Here is a 22188-nt window from a genome sequence, read left to right as displayed (position 1 = left end):
TGCCTGACCTGCTGAGTTCCTCCAGCATTTTGTCTGTGTTGCTATGGATTTCCAGCATCTGCAGACTGTCTTGTGTTTATGAACTTTTATCTTTAAACATTAATTTTATTTTATATTTCATTTTTTAAAATTTAAAATTGCGTTAATTTCATACTTTGCCCTTAAATATTCTAGGTAATTCAGAAAAACCTTGCCGGCTTCAACAAGTGACGAGCTGGGGTGTGGGATGTTGGCTCCAGGTTGTGGCCCGCTCGTGTGCTGCCAGTTCATCACTCGATGTGCTGCCAATGCACAGAGCCCTGACAAACAGCTTTAGGACCCCCTCGGCCAACAAGATTGGCCTCGTGGATAGGGAGGGTTTAGAACAGAGCTTCCCAAGCTGGTGCTGACGGGCCCCTTGCTTAACGGTATTGGTCTGTGGCATAAAAAAGTTGGGAACCCCTGGTTTAGAGTGAAATGGGCCAAAGAACGGAAATAGTCCTAGCTCAAGCAGGCACCTTGATTGGCAAAGACAGAGGACTGAAGGGCCTGTACCTGTACTGTTTAATTGTAAGGTGATTGGAGGAAAGTATGGGGGGGGGGTGGTGTCAGAGGTAGATTTTCACACAGTGAGACGTGGACATGTGGAACACCCTGCCAGGTCTGGTGCTAGTGGCAGATACATTAGCGGTGTTTAGGAAGCTCTTTGATTAGCACATGGATAAAAGAAAAATGGAGAGTTCTGTGGGAGGGAAGGTTAGTTTGATTTTATAGTGGGTTAAAAGGTCAGCACAACACTGTGGGCCGAAGGGCCTGTACTGTGCTGTAGCATTCTGTGTTCTAACACTCTCAGTCCTGGGCACAGGGAACACTAACCGTGAGTCTGGGGAGTGCACACAGCACTCCACAAAATGTAACCCACAGCACGCTAAATAAAACTGATGAGCGCATACCGGTCTCACCTTGTGTATCCCTGCCTTGATTAACAGCTGCCCCCCCGAGAACTGATTGAAATTTCAGTATGTTTGACAACAATACATCTCTGGCACTTTTTTTATTTGTTAAGTAGCACATAATGTTTTTCCTTACATGGACAATTAAATAACGAAGAATATCTTGTCGATTGTTTCTGTGGTCCCTGTTTATGGCTCAAAGTAGAAATATGGGAATTAACAGAGATGAGGAGGAATTTCCTTCACCAGGGATGGTGAATCTGTGGAATTCATTGCCAAAGGCAGCTGTCGCGGCCATGTCATTGGGTATATTTAAAGCGGAGGTTGATAAGTTCTTGATTAGTCAGGGTGTCAAAGGTTACGGGGAGAAGGCAGGAGAATGGGGTTGAGAGGAATAATAAGTCAGCCATGATGGAATGGTGAAGCAAACTCGATGTCTTATGGTCTTAAACCAGATCAACGACCCAGGAAAGATGGTTTGGGTTGGTACCTGATCTATGGTAACTCTCGGCCATTTATACCCAGACGTGCAACGTGGGTGATGGCTGAGTTTGATGTTTGGACATAACCCCTGTGAAACCTTTCCTCCATCAGTAGGTTCGGAAACATATTCCGACATGCACACACATTCCCACTGAACAAGGATTCACCCCCAACTACACCCGGTCAAGCATCACCATGGCAACGCCGACCGCCGAGTCGGCCATCTCCCTGTACACAATGGGCAGCGTGAAGATCTTCTCCAGCTCCTGCTTCAGGACGGGGTTCCTGGCCAGCGCACTGCCACTGCCCACGATCCTGCGCACCCCGGACTCGGCCAGCCGCTGGCCGGGCAGCATGGAGTGCAGGTTGTGCACGACGCCGTGACACAGGGCTCTGGTCACGTGGCCCAGCGAGAGGCTGGAAGGGGAGATGTTGGTGATGCAGCCCAGCCGGCCCGGCAAGTGCCTCTCTCCAAACACGGTGGCCTCCACCACGAGCTCAGTGTGGGTGACGCTCAAGGCTGAGGTTATCGCCTGGGAGTAGATGGTGCAGTCGGGCACATCCAGACCTGTGGGAGCCAAGATAAGACCAATCAACCTTGAGCTCGTCGAGAAGCCGTGAACACTGGTGGCAGACTAGTGTCCGTTAGTACGAGGGGTAACGCAGCACCAGTGACCTGGGTTCAATGGCTATGAGGAGTTTGTACGATCTCCCCATGACCATGTGGGTTTCCTCCGGGTGCTCTGGTTTCCTCCCACAGTCCAGGGACGGACCGGTTAGAGGCCACGCTATGTTGGCAACGGAAGTGTGGGGACACTTGCAAGCTGCCCCCAGCACATCCTCGGACTGTGTGAGTTGTGAAAACGACACCTTTCATTGAGTGCTTTAATGTTTTGATGAACACATGACAAATAAGATCCATCTCTATCCCTATCTGGAGCCATGGACAGATGCACAAATTAATCCAATCAGACTCTGTTGTTCACAGAACAAAGATTTAACCATCTCCCGCTGAATGCCGAGGGAGCTCGGCACGGTTACAGCTCAGGGCGTTCCGGGGTTCAGTTCTGGTGCATTCTGTGGGGAGTCTCTGTATGTTCTCCCCGTGACCACCTGGGTTTCCTCTGGGTCCTCTGGTCTCCTCCCACATTGTAAGCTGTCCAGTCATTAGATTACGGTTAATCGGGGTTGTGGGTGCAATCAGAGGAACCCACTCCGCCCTGTATCACCAAATAAATAATTATACTATTTTAAAATCACCTCATCGATGATTAAAGGCCTGATTTCCACGAGCTCTGATGATGAAAAATTGTGTCTAAACATTTCTCACCAACAAGATGAACCAACCCCAAGCCCAACTCATTTCCAACAAGGTCGACCAGACGCAGGGTTTTGACAAATTCCTGTCCTTGTGTCTGGAAATCGGAAGCTCCGAGTCTGAGTCTGTGATATCCAGGCAAGGACTGGGGATGGAATGGAGTGGAAACAGGCCTTGTCTTCATGGTACTCTTTGTGGTTGTGTTGTCCTTGCCTGTGGGTTTCTGCTGAACGTGGTCAGTGCCGGAACATGTGGTGGTGGGGAGGGAGGCGAGGACGGAGGTGGGGCAGAGGGGAGAGGGGTGAGGGCGGAGGGGAGAGGGGTGAGGGCGGAGGTGGGGCGGAGGGGAGAGGGGTGATGACAGAAGGGAGAGGGGTGAGGACGGAGGGGAGAGGGGTGAGGACAGAGGGGAGAGGGGTGAGGACGGAGGTGGGGCAGAGGGGAGAGGGGTGAGGATGGAGGAGAGAGGGGCGAGGATGGAGGTGGGGCAGAGGGCAGAGGGGTGAGGACAGAGGGGAGAGACACGAGGACGGAGGGGAGAGACGCGAGGACAGAGGGGAGAGGGGTGAGGACGGAGGGGAGAGGGGTGAGGACGGAGGGGAGAGGGGTGAGAGCGGAGGGGAGAGGGGTGATGGAGGTGGGGACGGAGGGGAGAGGGGTGAGGGCGGAGGGGAGAGGGGTGAGGGCGGAGGTGGGGCGGAGGGGAGAGGGGTGATGACAGAAGGGAGAGGGGTGAGGACGGAGGGGAGAGGGGTGAGGACAGAGGGGAGAGGGGTGAGGACGGAGGTGGGGCAGAGGGGAGAGGGGTGAGGATGGAGGAGAGAGGGGCGAGGATGGAGGTGGGGCAGAGGGCAGAGGGGTGAGGACAGAGGGGAGAGACACGAGGACGGAGGGGAGAGACGCGAGGACAGAGGGGAGAGGGGTGAGGACGGAGGGGAGAGGGGTGAGGACGGAGGGGAGAGGGGTGAGAGCGGAGGGGAGAGGGGTGATGGAGGTGGGGCGGAAGGGAGATGGGTGAGGGCGGAGGGGAGAGGGGTGAGGACGGAGGTGGGACGGAGGGGAGAGGGGTGAGGGTGAGGTGGGGTGGAGGAGAGAGGGGTGAGGACAGAGGGGAGAGAGGTGAGGGCGGAGGGGAGAGGGGTGAGGACGGAGGTGGGGCGGAGGGGAGAGGGGTGAGGGCGGAGGGGAGAGGGGTGAGAGCGGAGGGGAGAGGGGTGAGGACGGAGGTGGGGCAGAGGGGTGAGGACGGAGGGGAGAGGGGTGAGGACGGAGGTGGGGCGGAGGGGAGAGGGGTGAGGACGGAGGGGAGAGGGGTGAAGATGGAAGGGAGAGGGGTGAGGACAGAGGGGAGGGGGTGAGGGCGGAGGGGAGAGGGGTGAGGATGGAGGTGGGGCGGAGGGGAGGGGGTGAGGACAGAGGGGAGAGGGGTGAAGACGGAGGGGAGAGGGGTGAGGACGGAGGTGGGGCAGAGGGGAGAGGGGTGAGGACAGAGGGGAGAGGGGTGAGGGCGGAGGTAGGGCGGAGGGGAGAGCGGTAAGGACGGAGGGGAGAGAGGCAAGGACGGAGGGGAGAGAGGCGAGGACGGAGGTGGGGCAGAGGGGAGAGGGGTGAAGACGGAGGGGAGAGGGGTGAGGACGGAGGTGGGGCGGAGGGGAGAGGGGTGAGGGCAGAGGGGAGAGGGGTGAGGGCAGAGGGGAGGGAGGCGAGGACGGAGGTGGGGCGGAGGGGAGAGGGGTGAGGACGGAGGGGAGAGGGGTGAGGGCAGAGGTGGGGCGGAGGGGAGAGGGGTGAAGACGGAAGGGAGGGGGTGAGGACAGAGGGGAGGGGGTGAGGGCGGAGGGGAGAGGGGTGAGGGCGGAGGGGAGGGAGGCGAGGACGGAGGTGGGGCAGAGGGGAGAGGGTTGAGGGCGGAGGGGAGAGGGGTGAAGACGGAGGGGTGAGGACAGAGGGGAGGGGGTGAGGGCGGAGGGGAGAGGGGTGAGGGCGGAGGTGGGGCGAGGGGAGAGGGGTGAGGACAGAGGGGAGAGAGGCGAGGATGGAGGGGAGAGAGGCGAGGACAGAGGTGGGGCAGAGGGGAGAGGGGTGAGGGCGGAGGGGAGAGGGGTGAGGACAGAGGTGGGGCGGAGGGGAGAGGGGTGAAGACGGAAGGGAGAGGGGTGAGGACAGAGGTGGGGCGGAGGGGAGAGGGGTGGGGGCGGAGGGGAGGGAGGCGAGGATGGGGGTGGGGCGGAGGGGAGAGGGGTGAGGATGGAGGGGAGAGGTGTGAAGGCGTAGGTGGGGCGGAGGGGAGAGGGGTGAGGATGGAGGGGAGAGGTGTGAAGGCGTAGGTGGGGCGGAGGGGAGAGGGGTGAGGACGGAGGGGAGGGAGGCGAGGACGGAGGTGGGGCAGAGGGGAGAGGGGTGAGGGCAGAGGGGAGGGAGGCGAGGACGGAGGTGGGGCGGAGGGGAGAGGGGTGAGGGCGGAGGGGAGAGGGGTGAAGACAGAAGGGAGAGGGTGAGGACAGAGGGGAGGGGGTGAGGGCGGAGGGGAGAGGGGTGAGGGCGGAGGTGGGGTGGAGGGGAGAGGGGTGAGGACAGAGGGGAGAGAGGCGAGGATGGAGGGGAGAGAGGCGAGGACAGAGGTAGGGCAGAGGGGAGAGGGGTGAAGACAGAAGGGAGCGGGGTGAGGGCGTAGGTGGGGCGGAGGGGAGAGGGGTGAGGGCGGAGGGGAGGGAGGCGAGGATGGAGGTGGGGCGGAGGGGAGAGGGCAGAGGGGAGAGGGGTGAGGGCGGAGGGGAGGGGGCGGGGATGGAGGGGAAGGGGCGGGGACGGAGTGGGGAGAGCGGTGGTGCGGAGGGGAGAGAGGTGGGGTTGGAGAGAGGGGTGGGGCGGAGGGGAGAGAGGTGGGGATGGAGAGGAGAGGGGTGGAGCGGAGGGGAGAGAGGCAGGGACGGAGGGGAGGGGGCGGGGATGGAGTGGAGGGGGCGGGGACGGAGGGGAGAGAGGTGGGGATGGAGAGGAGAGGGGTAGGGCGTAGGGGCGAGAGGTGGGGATGGAGGGGAGAGGGGTGGGGCGGAGGGGAGAGGGGCGGGGACAGAGGGGAGGGGGCAGGGATGGAGGGGAGAAGGGTGGGGAGGGGGCGGGGACGGAGTGGGGAGATGGGTGGGGCGGAGGGGAGAGAGGTGGGGATGGAGAGGAGAGGGGTGGGGATGAAGGGGAGAGGGGTGGGAACGGAGTGCAGAGGGGTGGGGACGGAGGGGAGAGGGGTGGGGCAGAGGGGAGGGGGTGGGAATGGAGTGCAAAGGGGTGGGGACGGAGGGGTGAGGGGTGGGGTGGAGGGGAGAGGGGTGGGGACAGAGTGGAGAGGGGTGGGGATGGAGTGCAGAGGGGTGGGGATGGAGTGCAGTGGGGTGGGAACGGAGGAGAAAGGGGTGGGGATGGAGTGCAGTGGGGTGGGGCGGAGGGGAGAGAGGCGAGGACGGAGTGGAGAGGGGTGGGTCGGAGGGGAGGGGGAGGGGGTGGGGACAGGGGGGAGAGGTGGGGATGGGGGGAGTGGGGTGGGGAGGGAGGAGAGTGGGATGGGGAGAGAGGGGAGAGAGGTGGGGACCCAGGGGTGAGGACAGAGGGGAGAGGGGTGAGAACAGGAGAAAGAAGTGGGGACAGAGGGGAGAGGGGTGGGGACGGAGTGGAGAGAGGTGGGAATGGAGGGGAGAGAGGCAGGGACGGAGGGGAAAGAGGCAGGGACGGAGGGGAGGGGGCGGGGACGGAGTAGGGAGAGCGGTGGGGTGGAGGGGAGATAGGTGGGGATGGAGAGGAGAGGGGTGGAGCGGAGGGGAGAAGGGTGGGGACGGAGTGGAGAGAGGTGAGAATGGAGGGGAGAGAGGCAGGGACGGAGGGGAGAGGGGCGGGGATGGAGGGGAGAGAGGTGGGGCGGAGGGGAGAGAGGTGGGGATGGAGAGGAGAGGGGTGGGTCGGAGGGGAGGGGAGTGGGTCAGAGGGGAGAGGGGTGGGGACGGAGTGCAGAGGGGTGGGGACGGAGGGGAGAGGGGTGGGTCGGAGGGGAGAGGGGTGGGGATGGAGGGGAGAGGGGTGGGTCGGAGGGGAGAGTGGTGGGGTCGGAGGGGAGAGGGACGGGGACGGAGGGGAGAGGGACGGGGACAGAGGGGAGAGGGACGGGGACAGAGTGCAGGGAGGTGGGGACGGAGTGCAGTGGGGTGGGGACGGAGTGCAGAGGGGTGGGGACGGAGGGGAGAGGGGTGGGGACGCAGATGGATGGAGAAACAGGAAGGGTTTGGAGGGGGAGATTGGTGGCAAGGATGGTGATAGTGGGAGAGATAGTTATGGCGCTCTGTCAGGTTTAGTTGGTGTGTTCCCTCGAGCAGAGAGCTACCTTACCAAACTCCTGCATCCACTGTTTCAACATGCTGACAAAGCAGGACAGCACATTGCCACCATTGAGGGTTGCTGCCACAGCCAGGTACGTCCTGTCCAGGTATGGGAAATACGCGATGCTGCTGGTGGTGTTGGGACAGTCTGGTGGCTGGAAGTCAGGTGGCAGGGCAAAGCACAGCTGGGCAGATGTGCTGATGTTCAAAACTGGAAACGAAGGGAGATGTTAATCAGTGGCTGCTTAGTGACAACCATCTCCTGAATACGCTCACAGAACAGGAGACACACGCGAATCCAAGTACTCTGAAACCTCGTCCGAAACAATAGAGACAACAGCTTCCCAACCCCTGGGGTCAGGCTAACTGGCTGATAACCTCCTTTCTTCTGCCTCCTTCCCCTCTTGAAGACTACAGAGACATTTGCAATTTTCCAGCCCTCCAGAACCATGCCAGAATCCATTGATTCTTGAAAGATCATTACTAATGCCTCCACAATCCCTTCAGCAACCTCCTTCGGAGCCCAGAGGTGTAGTCCATCTGGTCCAGGTGACTTATACCTTCTCCTTATTCACAGCAACGACACTCACTTCGGCCCCTGACACAGTCGACTTTCTGGCATACTGCTCGTGTCTTCCACAGCAAAGACTGATGCAAAATAGAGTCAAAGAGCTCTACAGTACAGAAACAGGCCCTTCAGTCCATCTAGTCTGCCTAGTCCCATTGACCTGCATCTGGACCATAGCCTTCCATACCTCTCCCATTCAGGTACCTATCCAAATTTCTCTTAAATGATGAAAATACTTATTCAGTTCATCTGCCATTTCTTTCTCCCCCATTACTACCTCTCTAGTATCATTTTTCAGTGTTTCAATATCTACTCCGGCCTCTCTTTTACTCTTTATGTATCTGAAAACAACTTTTGGTATCCTCTTTTATATTATTGGCTAGCTTACCCTCATACTTCATCTTTCCCTCTCCTTATTGCTTTTTTATTTGCCTTCTGTTGGTTTTTCAAAGCTTTCCAATCATAGAGCTTCCATCTAAATTACTCTATTGTATGCCACACCCATCCTTCGCTTTTATGCTGTCTTTGACTGCCCCTGTCCACCACGTTCTAACAGTAGGATCCATGTGTCTGAACAGAAGGTGAAGCAAGATGCACTAGGTCTACGAAGTAAAGTTAAGCCCTTCCCTCTACTCCTACCTGCATCAGTCTTGTTGGCCATGCAGGAGTATACGGAGCATTGTAAGTCGCCCAGGGCCACACCAACCTCCGTTCCCTTCGGCACACCGCACCATTCACGAAAGGTCATTCCAGCCACTGAACCCGATTCCATAATGTCAGGCAGCAAACGTGTGGGAAATCCTGACTCCGTCAATCTGCAAGACGAAGGAATGAAAATAGCTGAGTGTTCTTGAGTGCTCAGGTTCCCCTCAGATATTTCACTTTTCACCCTTAACTCATGACCCTAGTTGTAGTCTCACCCAAGCTCAGTGGGAAAAGCCAGCTTGCTATGACTCTGTCTATACCCCTCATCATTTTGAAAGCCTCTATTGGATCTCCTCTCACTCCAGTGTCAGGCCAAACAAGATGATTCAAACCTAAACTGCGTGACACATTTTGAACTGCTGACTATGGGGGAACGTGGCTCCATCAGAAATTGTGTGATGTCGTTTGACGTTTGCTTTTCCGATGTAAACTTACATTCGCAGATTCCAAGTGCCACATCTGGTATTAAAGTACCCCCAGCTGGCAGCGTTCTGGGCAGACATCAGAGGTTTCCTGAGCCCACACAAGGCAGCAACAACGTAGTCCTGGATGGTCCCCGCTGCAGTAAAGTTCTGCAGAAACTGGTGTCTGGAAAGCAAGATGACGAGATTACATTTCAGACAACATAAAAAGCGCCTTCAAGTTGAAAGTAAATTGCAGAAATAGTCCCCGACTTCTACTGAATTTTGAAACTCCTTTAGGGCATTAAGTTTGACAGTGTTGCTGATGGAGACCATCTTGGGCACCACGGTCAGCATGATGCTATTACAGCTTGGGGCGTTGGAGTTCGGAGTTCATCTGTAAAGAGTCTGTACCCCGTGACTGCATGGGTTTCCTCCCACACACCAAAGGTGCACCCGTTGGTAGGTTAATTGGTCATTATTAATTGTCCCATGCTTAGGCTAGGGTTAAATTGGCGGTTGCTGGGTGGTGCGGTTTGAAGGGCCGGAAGGGCCAGTTCCATGTTGTATCTCTAAATAAAATTATTAATAACAATTTATTACAGTAAGGTCTTGCACTTTTAGAGCAGTTTGTCGTTGAGCCTACTAGGAGATCAGCTATACTGGATTGGGTGTTAAGTAATGAACTGGACACGATTAGGGAGCTTTAGGTAAAGGAACCCTTAGGAGGCAGTGATCACAATATGATTGAGTATGATTTGAAATTTGATAGGGAGAAAGTAAAGTGATGTAGCAGTACTTCAGTGGAGTAAAGAAAATTACAGTAGTATGAGACAGGAATTGGCCAAAGAAAATTGGAAGGAGATGCTAGCAGGGATGTCAGCAGAGCAGCAATGGCGTGAGTTTCTGGGGAAAATGAAGAAGGCGCAGGATAGATGGATTCCAAAAACAAAGAAATACTCAAATGGCAAAATAGTACAAAAACCGTGGCTGACAAGGGAAGTCAAAGCTACTATAAAACCAAAACAGAGTGCTTACAACAAAGCAAATGTTAGCAGGAAGGCAGAGGATTAGGAAGCTTTTAAACACCTACAGAAAGCAACTAAAAGAAACATTAGGAGGAAAAAGATGAAATACGAAAGCAAGCTAGCAAACAATATCAAGGTGGATAGATAAAGCCTTTTCAAGTATATTAAAAATAAAAGAGAGATGAGAGTGGATATAGGACTGCTAGAAAATGAAGCCGGAGAAATAATAACGGGGGACAAGGAGATGGCAGATGAACTGAATGAATATTTTGCATCAGTCTTCAATGTGGAAGACACAAGCAGTGTGCCAGGTGTTGAAGGGTGTGAGGGAAGAGAAGTGGGTGCAGTTGCTGTTACAAGGGAGAAGTTGTTCAAAAAGTTGAAAAACCTAAATGTGCAGAAGTTACCTGGACCAGATGAACTGCACCCAAGGGTTCTGAAAGAGGTAGTGGTAGAGATTGTGGAGGCATTAGTAATGATCTTTCAAGAATCACTGGACTTTGGCATGGTTCTGGAGGAATGGGAAATTGCAAATATCACTCTTTAAGAAAGGAGGGAGGCAGCAGAAAGGAAATTAAAGACCAGTTAGCCTGACCTCAGTGGTTGGGAAGATGTTAGAGTTGGTTGTTAAGGATGAGGTTATGGAGTACTTGGTGACACAGGACAAGATAGGACAAAATCAGCATGGCTTCCTTAAGGGAAAATCTTGCCTGACAAACCTGTTGGAATTCTTTGAGGAGATTACAAGTAGGATAGATAAAGGGGATGCAGTGGATGTTGTATATTGGACTTTCAGAAGGTCTTTGACAAGGTGCCACACATGAGGCTGCTTACCAAGTTAAGAACCCATGATATTACAGGAAAGTTACTGGCATGGTTAGAGCACTGGCTGATTGGTAGGAGGTAGCGAGTGGGAATAAAAAGATCCTTTTCTGGTTGGCTGCCAGTGACTAGTGGTGTTCCGCAGGGGTTGGTGTTGGGACTGCTTTTTATGCTGTATATGAATGACTTAGATGATGGAATAAATGGCTTTGTTGCCAAGTTTGCAGGTGATACAAAGATTGGTGGAGGGGTGGGTAGTGTTGAGGAAATAGGAAGGCTGCAGAAGGACTTAGACAGATTTGGAGAGTTGGCAAGGAAGTGGCAAATGAAATACAACGTTGGAAAATGTATGGTCATGCACTTCAGTAGAAGAAATAAATGTGCGGATTATTTTCTAAACAGGGAGAAAATCCAAAAATCTGAAATGCAAAGGGACTTGGGAGTCCTTGTGCAGAACACCCTGAAGGTTAACTTGCAGGTGGAGTTGGTGGTGAGGAAGGCAAATGCTGAAACTTAGAAGAATGTTGAAAAGCCTAGATTGAGTAGATGTGGAAAGGATGTTTTCCATGGTGGGGGAAGTCTCAGACAAGAGGGCACAGCCTCAGGATAGAGGGGCATCCATTTAAAACAGATGCAGAGAAATTTCTTTAGCCAGAGGGTGGTGAATTTGTGGAATTTGTTACCACAGGCAGCCGCAGAGGCTAGGTCATTGGGTGTATTTAAAGCAGAGATGGATAGGTTCTTGATTGGCCACGGCATCAAAGGTTACGGGGAGAAGGCCGGGGAATGAGGCTGAGGAGGGGAGAAAAGGCTCAGCCATGATTAAATGGCAGAGCAGACTCGATGGGCCAAATGGCCGAATCCTACTCCGATGTCTTATGGCCTATATGTGCTGTGTGTGACTGTTGGCATTGTGCTTTGCACTTTGGCTGTATTCATGTGTATGGTTGAATGACAATTGAACTCGAGAAGCAGTCTGGGAAGTCTGAGATGGTGAAGTCACTTTATAAATGCAAGTCTCCCTCTGTTTACACTGACCTGGATTTCAGGAACAAAAGCCCTTATGCTTTAGAAAAGCTGGTAAATCTTGATAGTGCCTGAGAGAAAGTGCAGAAACATCTACCTGTTTCTCGTGTACCAGAAAATGGTGGCACAGCCGAACCCGGAGGCGAGGGCGAGGTGGGAGTCGGGCTGCGGGAGCGAGGCGAGAAAAGCATGGTAGCACCGACCGTCCTGCCACGTGACCAGGTGACTCGTCTTCCCAGGCTGGAAGGTGAAGCCTGCTTCAGTCTCCTGCCACTTGCATCCTGTAAACAGCAGATCAAACAGCCATTTGACGCAGTAACTTCAACAGGGCAAAGTAGATGGCAGTGATTTTGGTATCTCAGACCAGCAACAAACCCCAAGATGAACAGAGCTGGTATGTCACCAAACACTCGGGCAAATTTCTACAGGTGTGTGGTGGCAGCATTCCAGGACATCTTCAAGGAGCGATGCCTCAAAAAAGCAGCATCCAGCATTCAGGACCCCCTCACCCAGATCAGGCCTTGCTCTCGTTGCTACCAAAGTAAACTTTATTATCAGAGTACATACACGTCACCGCATACAACCCTGAGATTCTTTCTCTGCGGACACACTCAGCAAATCTGTAGAACAGTAACTGTAAACATCGGGAACTGTAAGCTGTCACCAAACTCTGCAAACGCAGATATAAATAAATAGCAATAAATAATGAGCATGAAATAACAAGATAAAAGAGTCCTTAAATGAGTGTAGTTATCCCCTTTTGTTCGAGAGCCTGATGGTTGAGGGTAATAACTGTTCTTGAGTCCCGATGCTCTTGTACCTTCTACCTGATGGCAGCAGTGAGAAAGGAGCCTGGCCTGGGTGGTGAGGAACTTTGATGATGAATGCTGTTTATCTAAGGCAGCATTTTATGTAGATGTGCTCAATGGTTGAGAGTATTTTACCTGTGATGTACTGAGCCAAATCCACTACCTTTTGTAGGATTTTCCACTCAAAGGCATTGGTGTTCCCATACCAGGCTGTGATGCAGCCAGTCAGCACACTTCCCACCACACAGCTATAGAAGTTTGCCAAGGTTTTCCATGACATGCGGAATCTCCGCAGACTCCTGAGGAAGTAGAGGCGCTATTGAGCTTTCTTCGCAGTTATATTTATATGATAGGTTCAGGACAGGTCCTCTGAGAGAGTGATACCCAGGAATTTAAAGTTACTGGCCCTCTCCATCCCTGATCCTCTGATGAGTACTGGCTCATAGACCTCTGGTTTCCCTCTCCTGAAGTCTACAATATCAGTTCCTTGGTCTTACTGACATTGAGTGAGAGGTTGTTGTTATTACAACACTCAGCCAAGTTTTCAATCTCCCTCCTGCATGCTGATTCATCACCCCCTTTGATACAGCCCACAACAGTGGTGTCATCAGCAAACTGGTATAGGGTGTTGGAGCTGTGCTTAGCCACACAGTCACAGGTGTAAAGCGAGTAGAGCAGGGGGCAAAGCACACATCCCTGTGGTGCTCCTGTGCTGATGGAGATTGTGGAGATTTTTGCCAATCCAAACTCACTGGGGTCTGCAAGTGGGGAAATTCAGGATCCAATTGCAAGAGCAATATTGAGGCCCAGATCTTCGAGTTTGCTGATTAGTTTTGAGAGGATGATGATGTGACTGATAAAGAGCATCCTGATGTATGCATCTTTGCCCTTTAGATGTTCCAGGGTTGTGTGAAGAGCCAACGAGATAGTATCTGCTGTAGACCTGTTGCTTCGGTAGATGAATTGGGAGCAGATCCAAGTTACCACTCAGATAGGAGCTGATATCCTTCAACACCAGCCTCTCAAGACACCCTCAGGGAGGAGGTACAGGAGCCTGAAGACACACACTCAGCGATTCAGAAACAGCTTCTTCCCCTCTGCCATCTGATTTCTGAATGGACATTGAACCCTTGAACTCTCCCTCACTACTTTTTATTTCTATTTTTGCACAACTTATTTAACTATTTAATATGTACTTACGGTAATTCAGTTTTTTCTCTCTCTATTGCAAAGACAACAAATTTCATGACATATTAAACCTGTTTCTGATTCCACCGACTGATATGGAGGAGACATTACACAGGATTGGGAAAAAAAAACACAGCGTTGTAAACTCAAGCCAGCTTCCTCATGGACACTAACCTCCCCACCATCGAGGACACCCTCTAAAGGCGAGGCCTCAGCACGGTGCCCTCCCTCGTGAAGAACTCTCAGAATCCGGAGCATGGCCTCTTTTCATTGTTGCCTTCAGGGAGGAGGTACAGGAGCCTGAAGACACACACTCAATGCTTCAGGAACAGCTTCTTCCCCTCTGACATCCGATCTTTGAATGGTTCATGAACCCATGTCACTACCTCACTATCCTGCTCTCTCTTTACACAACTTTAGTTTTTACATTTCTTGTTGCACCTTATAGAATTTTTTCTAATGTACTGTTGCCGCAACACAACAACGTTCACAACATGCTGTATGCCAGTGATTCTGATTTGTAGGAGGATTAAGAGAGAGAGAGGAAAGTTGTTCCACATTGAGGTGAAGCTGTTGCAAGTGGCACTGGCAATGCAGTGAGCATAACAGCGTTGTACCAAAGAGGTACAAGAGTCTGCAGGTGATGGAATCTGCAGCAGGGAAACAAATAGCCGGAGAACTCCACACATCAGTCAGCATCCGTGGAGGCAGTGGTGTGGCTGGCATTTCACAAGTGTGCTGAAAAGATTCAAGCAGTGGTGGATGCCCTAATGCCAAAGGGTGTGTCACAGTTGCAGTCCTTTTTGCAATTTGTCAATTACTATAACAGATTCCTGCCAAACCTGGCTACTGGTTGAACTGATTACTACAGATCGGGAAGAAGTGGCAATGGACAGGGCAGTGTGACATGGCTTTCAAAAAGGTAAAGGAAATAGTGATGTCAGACACCGTACTCACACATTATGATCGACATCATTCAGCCAAGCCCGTGATGCCTTGCTTTACAGTACAGGTATAGTTATGTCACTTGTTAGGCGTGATGGAAGTGAGCACACTATAGTCTTTGCACCACGTCCCCTCACTGCTGCACAGACTGACTGAGAAGCGTTCAGCCTGGTGTGGGAATGGGACAGAGATTCAGTCAGAATCAGGTTCATTATCACCGGCATGTGGCGTGAAATTTGTTAACTTAGCAGCAGCAGTTCAATGCGATACATAGAAAGAAAAAATATAAATAAATAAATTACAGTAAGTACATATATGTATATTGAAAAGATCAAAAATAGTACAAAAAGAGAAATCTGCTGTGTACATACATCTATTGGTGCTTCCGGACACATCTTCAGTAATGCTCCCGGAATCATCGGATGTTTCGGGTCTTTCAACGTCATACAACCTCCTCCAGGTGACCCAGCCGGGGCTGATCAGACCCCAGCTTGTGTCCAGATGGCTGGCTACTTGTGACTCCATGGCTCCCCTCTTCTGAGCCACAGCCACCTTGAGGCCCTCTCTGCCGCATCGGTGGTACTGCGGATGGCTCTCCTCTTCCTCTCTCCCTCGGTGCCCAAAATGCTGAAGGCTCTAACTAAAGAACGGGCTACGAATCCCCTACGACCAACCTCCACTGGGAGATACCTCGCTCTCCATCCAGCCTGCTGACAGTTGCTGACCAGTCCTGCGTACTTGGAGGTTTCCTTTCAAAGGTATATACATTTAAAAGAAGTGAGGAAGTGTTCAAGGGTTCAATGTCCATTTAGGAATCAGGTGGCAGAGGGGAAGAAGCTGTTCTGGAATCGCTGAGTGTGTGTCTTCAAGCTTCTGTACCTCTTTCCTGACGGTAACAGTCAGAAAAGGGCATGCCCTATCATTCTGAGGCACCGCTCTTTGAAAATGTCTTGGATACTACGGAGAGTAGTACCCAAGATGAAGCTTCTTTCGGTCCTGCGCTGAAGCTCTCCCTGGTACATCTATAGAGATGCAGCCTGTCAGAATCCTCACGGCTGGAGCTGCAGTTTTCAGTCTCTGCCTGTACTCAGGCAGTGGAAGTACAGCCAGGTGATCAGACTTTCTGAAGTAAGTTTACCCTCATTACTGATCTTCAACCATTTGTGTCCATTTTCAATCAACAGAAGGGAGTTCCACTGACAGCAGCAGCACGAATGCAGAGGTGAGCTCTGTTTTTTGGAGGGCACAGTTGCCAGATCAAATTCAAGAGAACAACTAATTATGGAAATGCTGATGGATTGTATTCTTGGAAAAGGAAATACTGAAAAATTTACAAAAGGGGACTCTTTTCTCGATGTATTCTCCTTAATGCAAATCAAAAGTATCCTTATTATAGTAGAGGTAATGCAAAGGGAAACCAGAAAAGACCCCATGCTGTCTCAGGTCTACATGGCCACCAAAAATGGCTGAACATGCAGCAGAAATTCCAGTTCCCCAGTTTTACCAGCGCCTGGATGAACTTGCCCTTGATGGGGGTTGGCTCATGTGGGACTGAGAGTTGTTGTACCATTCAAGCTGAGAGCTAAAATGCTGGAGGAGCTACATGCTGGTCATCTAAGCATGTCAAAACGAAAGCTTTGGCTCAAAGATTTGTCCGGTGGCCTAGGGTAGATCAGCAGATTAAGCAGCTCGCCATGCAGGGTTTGCGATACCAGAAGAGAGGTGTCCAGAGCTGCCAGAGCCACTTCCTGCAGACCCAGTCAACTCCTCTAACCACCACCAAGGAGGTCCCAAAACATGAGAATGTTTCACAGCCGTAAGTCTGACCTATCAAGCAGAGTGACCCCACACCCCCACCCCCACCCTCCTCAGGAAAGACGGTGTCCTATAAGAGTAAGAAATCCTTCACTGTGATAAATCTTTAGGCTTGAATGGGACAATTTAAAATTCACTATGCTGCGGATGTCTGTATCATCATTGTATTATATAGCAAACTGTGTGTATATATACATACATAAGATGACAAGAGAGCAATATGCTACATATTTGAGTTGGGATGAAATCTATATTAAGATGGAGTTTATAACTAAGTAGGGAGAGTGTAGTGCCTTTAATATTTTATTAATATTGTAAATATATTGTTTCATGAAGCATTCTTTGTTGCTTATATAATGCATTTTGGGTTATCTGTAAAAGTACGCGAATGGCATACGTCATCACGCCACTGAGTCGTAAGTAGAGTTACAAAATGTAACGCAATCGCCTTAAATTGATGCCCCCTTGTATTAGCCAATTGGGCCCTGGGAGAAGTCTTCGCTGTGCTTCTCATCACCTTGTATACTTGTTCAAGTCGCCTCTCAATTTCCTTCTCGTCAAAGAGAAAAGCCCTAATGCACTCATAAGGCACGCTCTCTAATCCAGGGGGCATCCCGGTAAATCTACTCTGCACCCTCTCTAAAGCTTCCAAATTGACACAAAGAACGAGATTCTATTGTAAAAGGATTTCAGTTGTGTGCAGAACAAACTGAAGACTGAGTCTAACTGGGCTCCAAACTGTGATCTCCCTCTGTGAGCACGGGCAGGTTCATTCCGCTGCCTCCCAGAGTTACCTTCCTCGTTCCACAGTACAACTCCGTGCATCTGTCCCGAGACTCCGATCCTTGCCACTCTGCAGAGACGTTCTCTGGGCAGTGCTGTGACACAGCAGTGAAGGGCAGACACGATCTGACCCACATCCTGCTCCCGAGCCTGCAACGGCAATTGGGATGAAGCAGTTGCCACACTTTCATTTATCCCTCTCTCCCCCTCCATCTTTATCTCACTCTCTCTTTCTCTTTATCCGTCTCTCTCCGAGTTCTGCCCTTCATTTCCTCATAATGTTTGACCTGTGATTTAGCTTCGCGAAAGGCCGACTCGGTAAACTCAATGCGTGGATCCACGGCAATTTGTTAGACTGGATTCAGAGCTGGTTTCCCACGGAAGACAGAGCGGTGTTATTCTGGCTGGAGGTCTATGACCAATGGTGGTCCGCACGGACCCCTGTTGTTTCTGATATACATAAATGACGGACAAATACGTAGACCGTCTGATTTAGTAAATCTGAAGATTGATACGACAATTGTGAATAATGAAGAAAATTGTTCAAAGAAATCAGCGGGATACAGATCAGCTGCAGATTTGGGCAGAGGATTAGCGGATGGAGTTCAAGTGCGAGGTGAGCTTTGGGAGATGAAATGTAAGGGGAAAGTGCAGAACCCTGAGCAGGTCTCAGGCTGAAGGTCCACAGCTCTCTGAAGGTGACAACACAGTAGATACAGTGAAGAAGGTGTATGGCATGGTTGCCTTCACTGGTCAGAGATCGAGTATGAAAGTCAGGAGGACATAAGGTAGATGTAAAACTCTTTATTTAGTATGTATTGAGTGCAGCCTCCCCTCTGTAGACTGTCTACGCCTCCCACATGTTCAGTAAAGCACCCAGCATAATCAAAGACCCAACCCTCCCCGGACACTCTCTCTCCTCCACTCTCGCATCGGGCAGAAGGTACAAAAGCCTGAAAGCACGTCCCACCAGGCTCAAGGACAACTTCCACTCCACTGTTACCAGACACTTGTGTGATAAGCTGGACTCTTGGCCTCACACTTTACCTCGTTATCAGCTGCACAGTTTTGTTAGCTGTGATACTTTATTCTGCTTTGTTACTGTTTACTTGCCAGTACTTGCTCCACAGAAAAGATTTTGGAGCATTCTGAGACTGTAAAAACCGTTTTAAGATGCACGTTTCCTCAACGTTATCAGGAACATTGAATAGTTCAGCACAGGACCCTTCGGCCCACAATGCTGTGCTTGCCCTTTAACCTATTCTAACCATGTGATGCATTTGGAGTACCGTGAGCAGTTTTGGACCCCTTATCAAAGAAAAGATGTGTTGGCATTGGAAAGGGTTCAGATGAAGTTTACAAGAATGTTCCAGGGAATGAAAGGGTTAACATATGAGGCGCATTTGATGTCTCTGGGCCTGTACTCACTGGAGTTTAGGAGAATGAGGGAGGGATCCAATTAAAATCTATTGAATATTAAAAGGCCTCAATAAGGTTGATGTTTCCTATAGTGGGGGAGTCTAGGACCAGAGGGCACGGATAGAGTGGGTGTGGAGAGGACGTTTCCTATAGTGGGGGAGTCTCGGACCAGAGGGCACAGATAGAGTGGGTGTGGAGAGGACGTTTCCTATAGTGGGGGAGTCTCGGACCAGAGGGCACAGATAGAGTGGGTGTGGACAGGACGTTTCCTATAGTGGGGGAGTCTAGGATCAGAGGGCACAGATAGAGTGGGTGTGGAGAGGATGTTTCCTATAGTGGGGGAGTCTCGGACCAGAGGGCACAGATAGAGTGGGTGTGGAGAGGACGTTTCCTATAGTGGGGGAGTCTCGGACCAGAGGGCACAGATAGAGTGGGTGTGGAGAGGACGTTTCCTATAGTGGGGGAGTCTCGGACCAGCGGGCACAGATAGAGTGGGTGTGGAGAGGATGTTTCCTATAGTGGGGGAGACTAGGACCAGAGGACACAGATAGAGTGGATGTGGAGAGGATGTTTCCTACAGTGGGGAGTCTAGGACCAGAGGGCACAGATAGAGTGGGTGTGGAGAGGATGTTTCCTATAGTGGGGGAGTCTCGGACCAGCGGGCACAGCCCCTGAATAGAAGGACATCCATGAGGAGGAATTTCTTTAGCCAGAGGGTTCCGATGTCTAATGGCCTACCCCAAGATCAATCTGACCCTTCCCTCCCACACAGCCCTTCATTTTTTATTCATCCACGTGCCCAAGAGTCTCTTAAATATCTTTAATATATCTGCCTCCCATGCAGCCCTCCCCATCGTCATTATGTGTTGTGTCATACAACACGGGCAATCACGGTTTCATAACCATGATTGTTGTTGACAAACTTTTCTACAGAAGTGGTTTGCCATTGCCTTCTTCTGGGCAGTGTCTTTACGAGACTGGTGGCCCCAGACATTATCAATACTCTTCAGAGATTGTCTGCCTGGTGTCAGTAGTCACATAATCGGGACTTGTGATATGCACCAGCTGCTCATATGACCATCCACCACCTACTCCCGTGGCTTCACATGACCCTGATCCAGGGGCTACACCTTGCCCAAGGGTGATCTGCAGGCTAGTGGAGAGAAGAGCACATTACACCTCCTTTGGCAGAGGTGTACCTCCACACCGTCACCCAGTCCATCTACTACTCTGTGTAAAACAAAAATCTACCTCTTGCATCCCCCCCATACTTTCTTCCAAACATTTAAAGTCATGAGCAACACACACAAAATGCTGGAGGGACTCAGCACGTCAGGCAGCGTCTATGGAGAGGAATGAACAGTTGACGTTTCAGTCCGAGACCCTTTGGCAGGACTGGAAGGGAAGGGGAAAAAACCAGAATAAGAAGTGGGGAGAGGGAAGGAGTACAGGCTGGCACATGACAAGTGAGACCAGGTGAGGAGTGAAGGTAGGTGGGTGGACAGGGGGAGAGGAATGAAGTAAAAAGCTGGGAGGTGTTAGGGGGAAAAGGTAAAGAGATGAAGAAGAAGGAACCTGATAAGAGAGGGGAATGGACCATGGGAGAAAGGGAAGAAGGAGAGGCACCAGGGTGAGGTGATAGGCAGGTGAGGAGAAGAGGTAAAAGCCCAAAGTGGGAAACAGATGTAAAGGGAAGGGGGAGGGGAAAATCATCAGGAAGAGGAATCAATGTTCACGCCGTAAGTTTGAAGGCTACCTAGGCAGAACATGAGGTGTTGCTCCTTCACCCTGAGGATCGTCTCATCACAGCAGAAGAGGAAGCCACGGACTGACATGTCAGAATGGGGATAGAATGTCGATTCAAAATAGGTGATCCTTAAATTGATAAACTTATTAAGTAACTCTAATTCAATGACCGAATAAAGTTATTGAAAGTTGAGTTCTGGTTAGTCTACATGCAGAAAGAAGATGACGTTTACCTGCTCCCCCTCAGGGCTGCTGAGCTCTGCCCCGGTTTCTCGAGTCTGGCTCTCAACTACAGCCTGGCTCTTAGCTTCCAATAGCAGCACCTTCACGGAGGTGGTCCCAATGTCCACACCCAGCACGTACCGGGGACCAGGGGCATGCACGCTCATTTTCAGCTGTAGGATGAAACAAGAACATCCAACTCAGATCAATGTTACCACGGCTCAGCGGAGGAAGGAGATCACAGTTTTGTATGTTTCCATTGAATGTTTTATCAAACAAACATGTTACTAAGCGCAGACTATTTCATTCCATGTCCACTAGTGAGAGCTAAATACAGAGTACAGGTCCTTTGGCCCCCCATCTTGTGCCAACCCTTAAACCCTTTGATTTAAAATCGCTCTAACCCTTCCCCTCCTACATAGCCCTCCATTTTTCTAACTTCCATGTACTAATCCAAGAGTATCTTAAATGTCCCTAATGAATCTGCCTTTACCATCACCCCTGACAGGGCGTTCCAAACACCCACCACTCAAAGAAACAAGGATGCAAGGTGCTCTAGTTTTACAAATAGACAGCAACTAACTAATCAATACTACACTCCTAATGAGTTTGCCCACCATTGGCTCAAAAAGGACACCCATCACCAAGGACAAGCCTTCTTCTCATTACTACCACCAAGGAGGGGGTACAGAACCTGAAGACACACACAGTACTCAACATTTCAAGGGCAGCCTCTCCCACTTTGCCTTCAGATTTCTGAATGGACAATAGGCACTACCTCACTATTTTCTCTTTCTGCACTACATATTTATATTTATTAGTATAACTTATAGTATAATTTATGTATTGCACAGAACTGCAGCTGCAAAACAACAAATTTCACGACATATGTCAGTGATAATAAACCTGACTTTGACTGGCCCAATTCTGCTCCTATATTTTATGCAAGGCAAGTTGATGTCAGCTGTAAAGTGTGAAAACCAAGAATCTCAAGAGAGAGTCTGGGAGGATTGCTGTTACAGAGCTAGCATGGTTACAGCGGGCCGGAAGGCCACGTTTACAACTCATTCACTGGGTCATGGATGTAAAATATCCGGCTAATGATTGGTCCGGGCGGCGGACCAATCAGCGACCCCGGATTGCAATGATGGACAGGAGGGCGGGGCGAATCTTGATTGACAACCAGCGATCTCCCGCCTTCAACATACTATATATAGAGACTTGTCCACCCCAATATATATATAAAAGTAACGCGAAACAACTGGAAGTGTTGGAAATGTGAAATAAAGATCAGAGAATGCTGGTAACGCTCAGCAGGGTGGACAAGTCCCGTCTGGTGTTCCCATCATGACCTTAAAACCACTCGTTTAACTAGTCCGCCGGCGGGTTTCAGAATAACGTCCCCCGCCCCGTGTTTCTCTCCACTGTCGCACCGTTTGTATTTACCGCCTCTGTCAGAATTCTGCTGGAGACAGCGGGGGAAACCAAATCCACGGAAACAGGCCCAGCGGTACTTTGACCGGGAGGAGGGCGGGGCTCAGCGGCCATCAGGCCTGTGTGGGCGGGGCCACGGTGACCCGCGCGGACGAGCAGTGGGCGGGGATTCAATGTACG

The 22188-nt window shown here is 51.2% G+C and overlaps 1 protein-coding gene across 1 annotated transcript; it reads right to left on the bottom strand.

Annotated features, from left to right (window-relative positions):
• Positions 1–679: 679 nt before the first annotated feature.
• shpk (sedoheptulokinase) lies at positions 680–22116 on the bottom strand. Its single transcript, XM_063031879.1, has 8 exons — positions 22008–22116; positions 20586–20747; positions 17199–17337; positions 11745–11928; positions 8806–8958; positions 8305–8480; positions 7108–7308; positions 680–1983 (listed from the first exon to the last, which is right to left on the bottom strand). Exons 2-8 carry the CDS (start codon positions 20739–20741, stop codon positions 1589–1591), a joined length of 1404 nt encoding a protein of 467 aa, XP_062887949.1. The 5' UTR covers positions 20742–20747; positions 22008–22116; the 3' UTR covers positions 680–1588.
• Positions 22117–22188: the final 72 nt, after the last annotated feature.

Source organism: Mobula hypostoma, chromosome 23 (assembly GCF_963921235.1).
Source record: "Mobula hypostoma chromosome 23, sMobHyp1.1, whole genome shotgun sequence".
In the NCBI taxonomy this organism is placed as follows: domain Eukaryota; kingdom Metazoa; phylum Chordata; class Chondrichthyes; order Myliobatiformes; family Myliobatidae; genus Mobula; species Mobula hypostoma.
The sequence above is the reverse complement of the archived record's forward strand: the minus strand, read 5'-3'. Positions and strand labels throughout refer to the sequence as shown.

Coding starts and splice junctions, on each gene's coding strand:
- shpk (XM_063031879.1), bottom strand. CDS start 20,741: ATGAGCGTGCATGCCCCTGGTCCCCGGTACGTGCTGGGTGTGGACATT. Junction 17,338..20,585: donor GCAGCCCTGAGGGGGAGCAG/GTAAACGTCATC, acceptor TTGCCGTTGCAG/GCTCGGGAGCAGGATGTGGG. Junction 7,309..8,304: donor GGCCAACAAGACTGATGCAG/GTAGGAGTAGAG, acceptor CTTCGTTTCCAG/TTTTGAACATCAGCACATCT.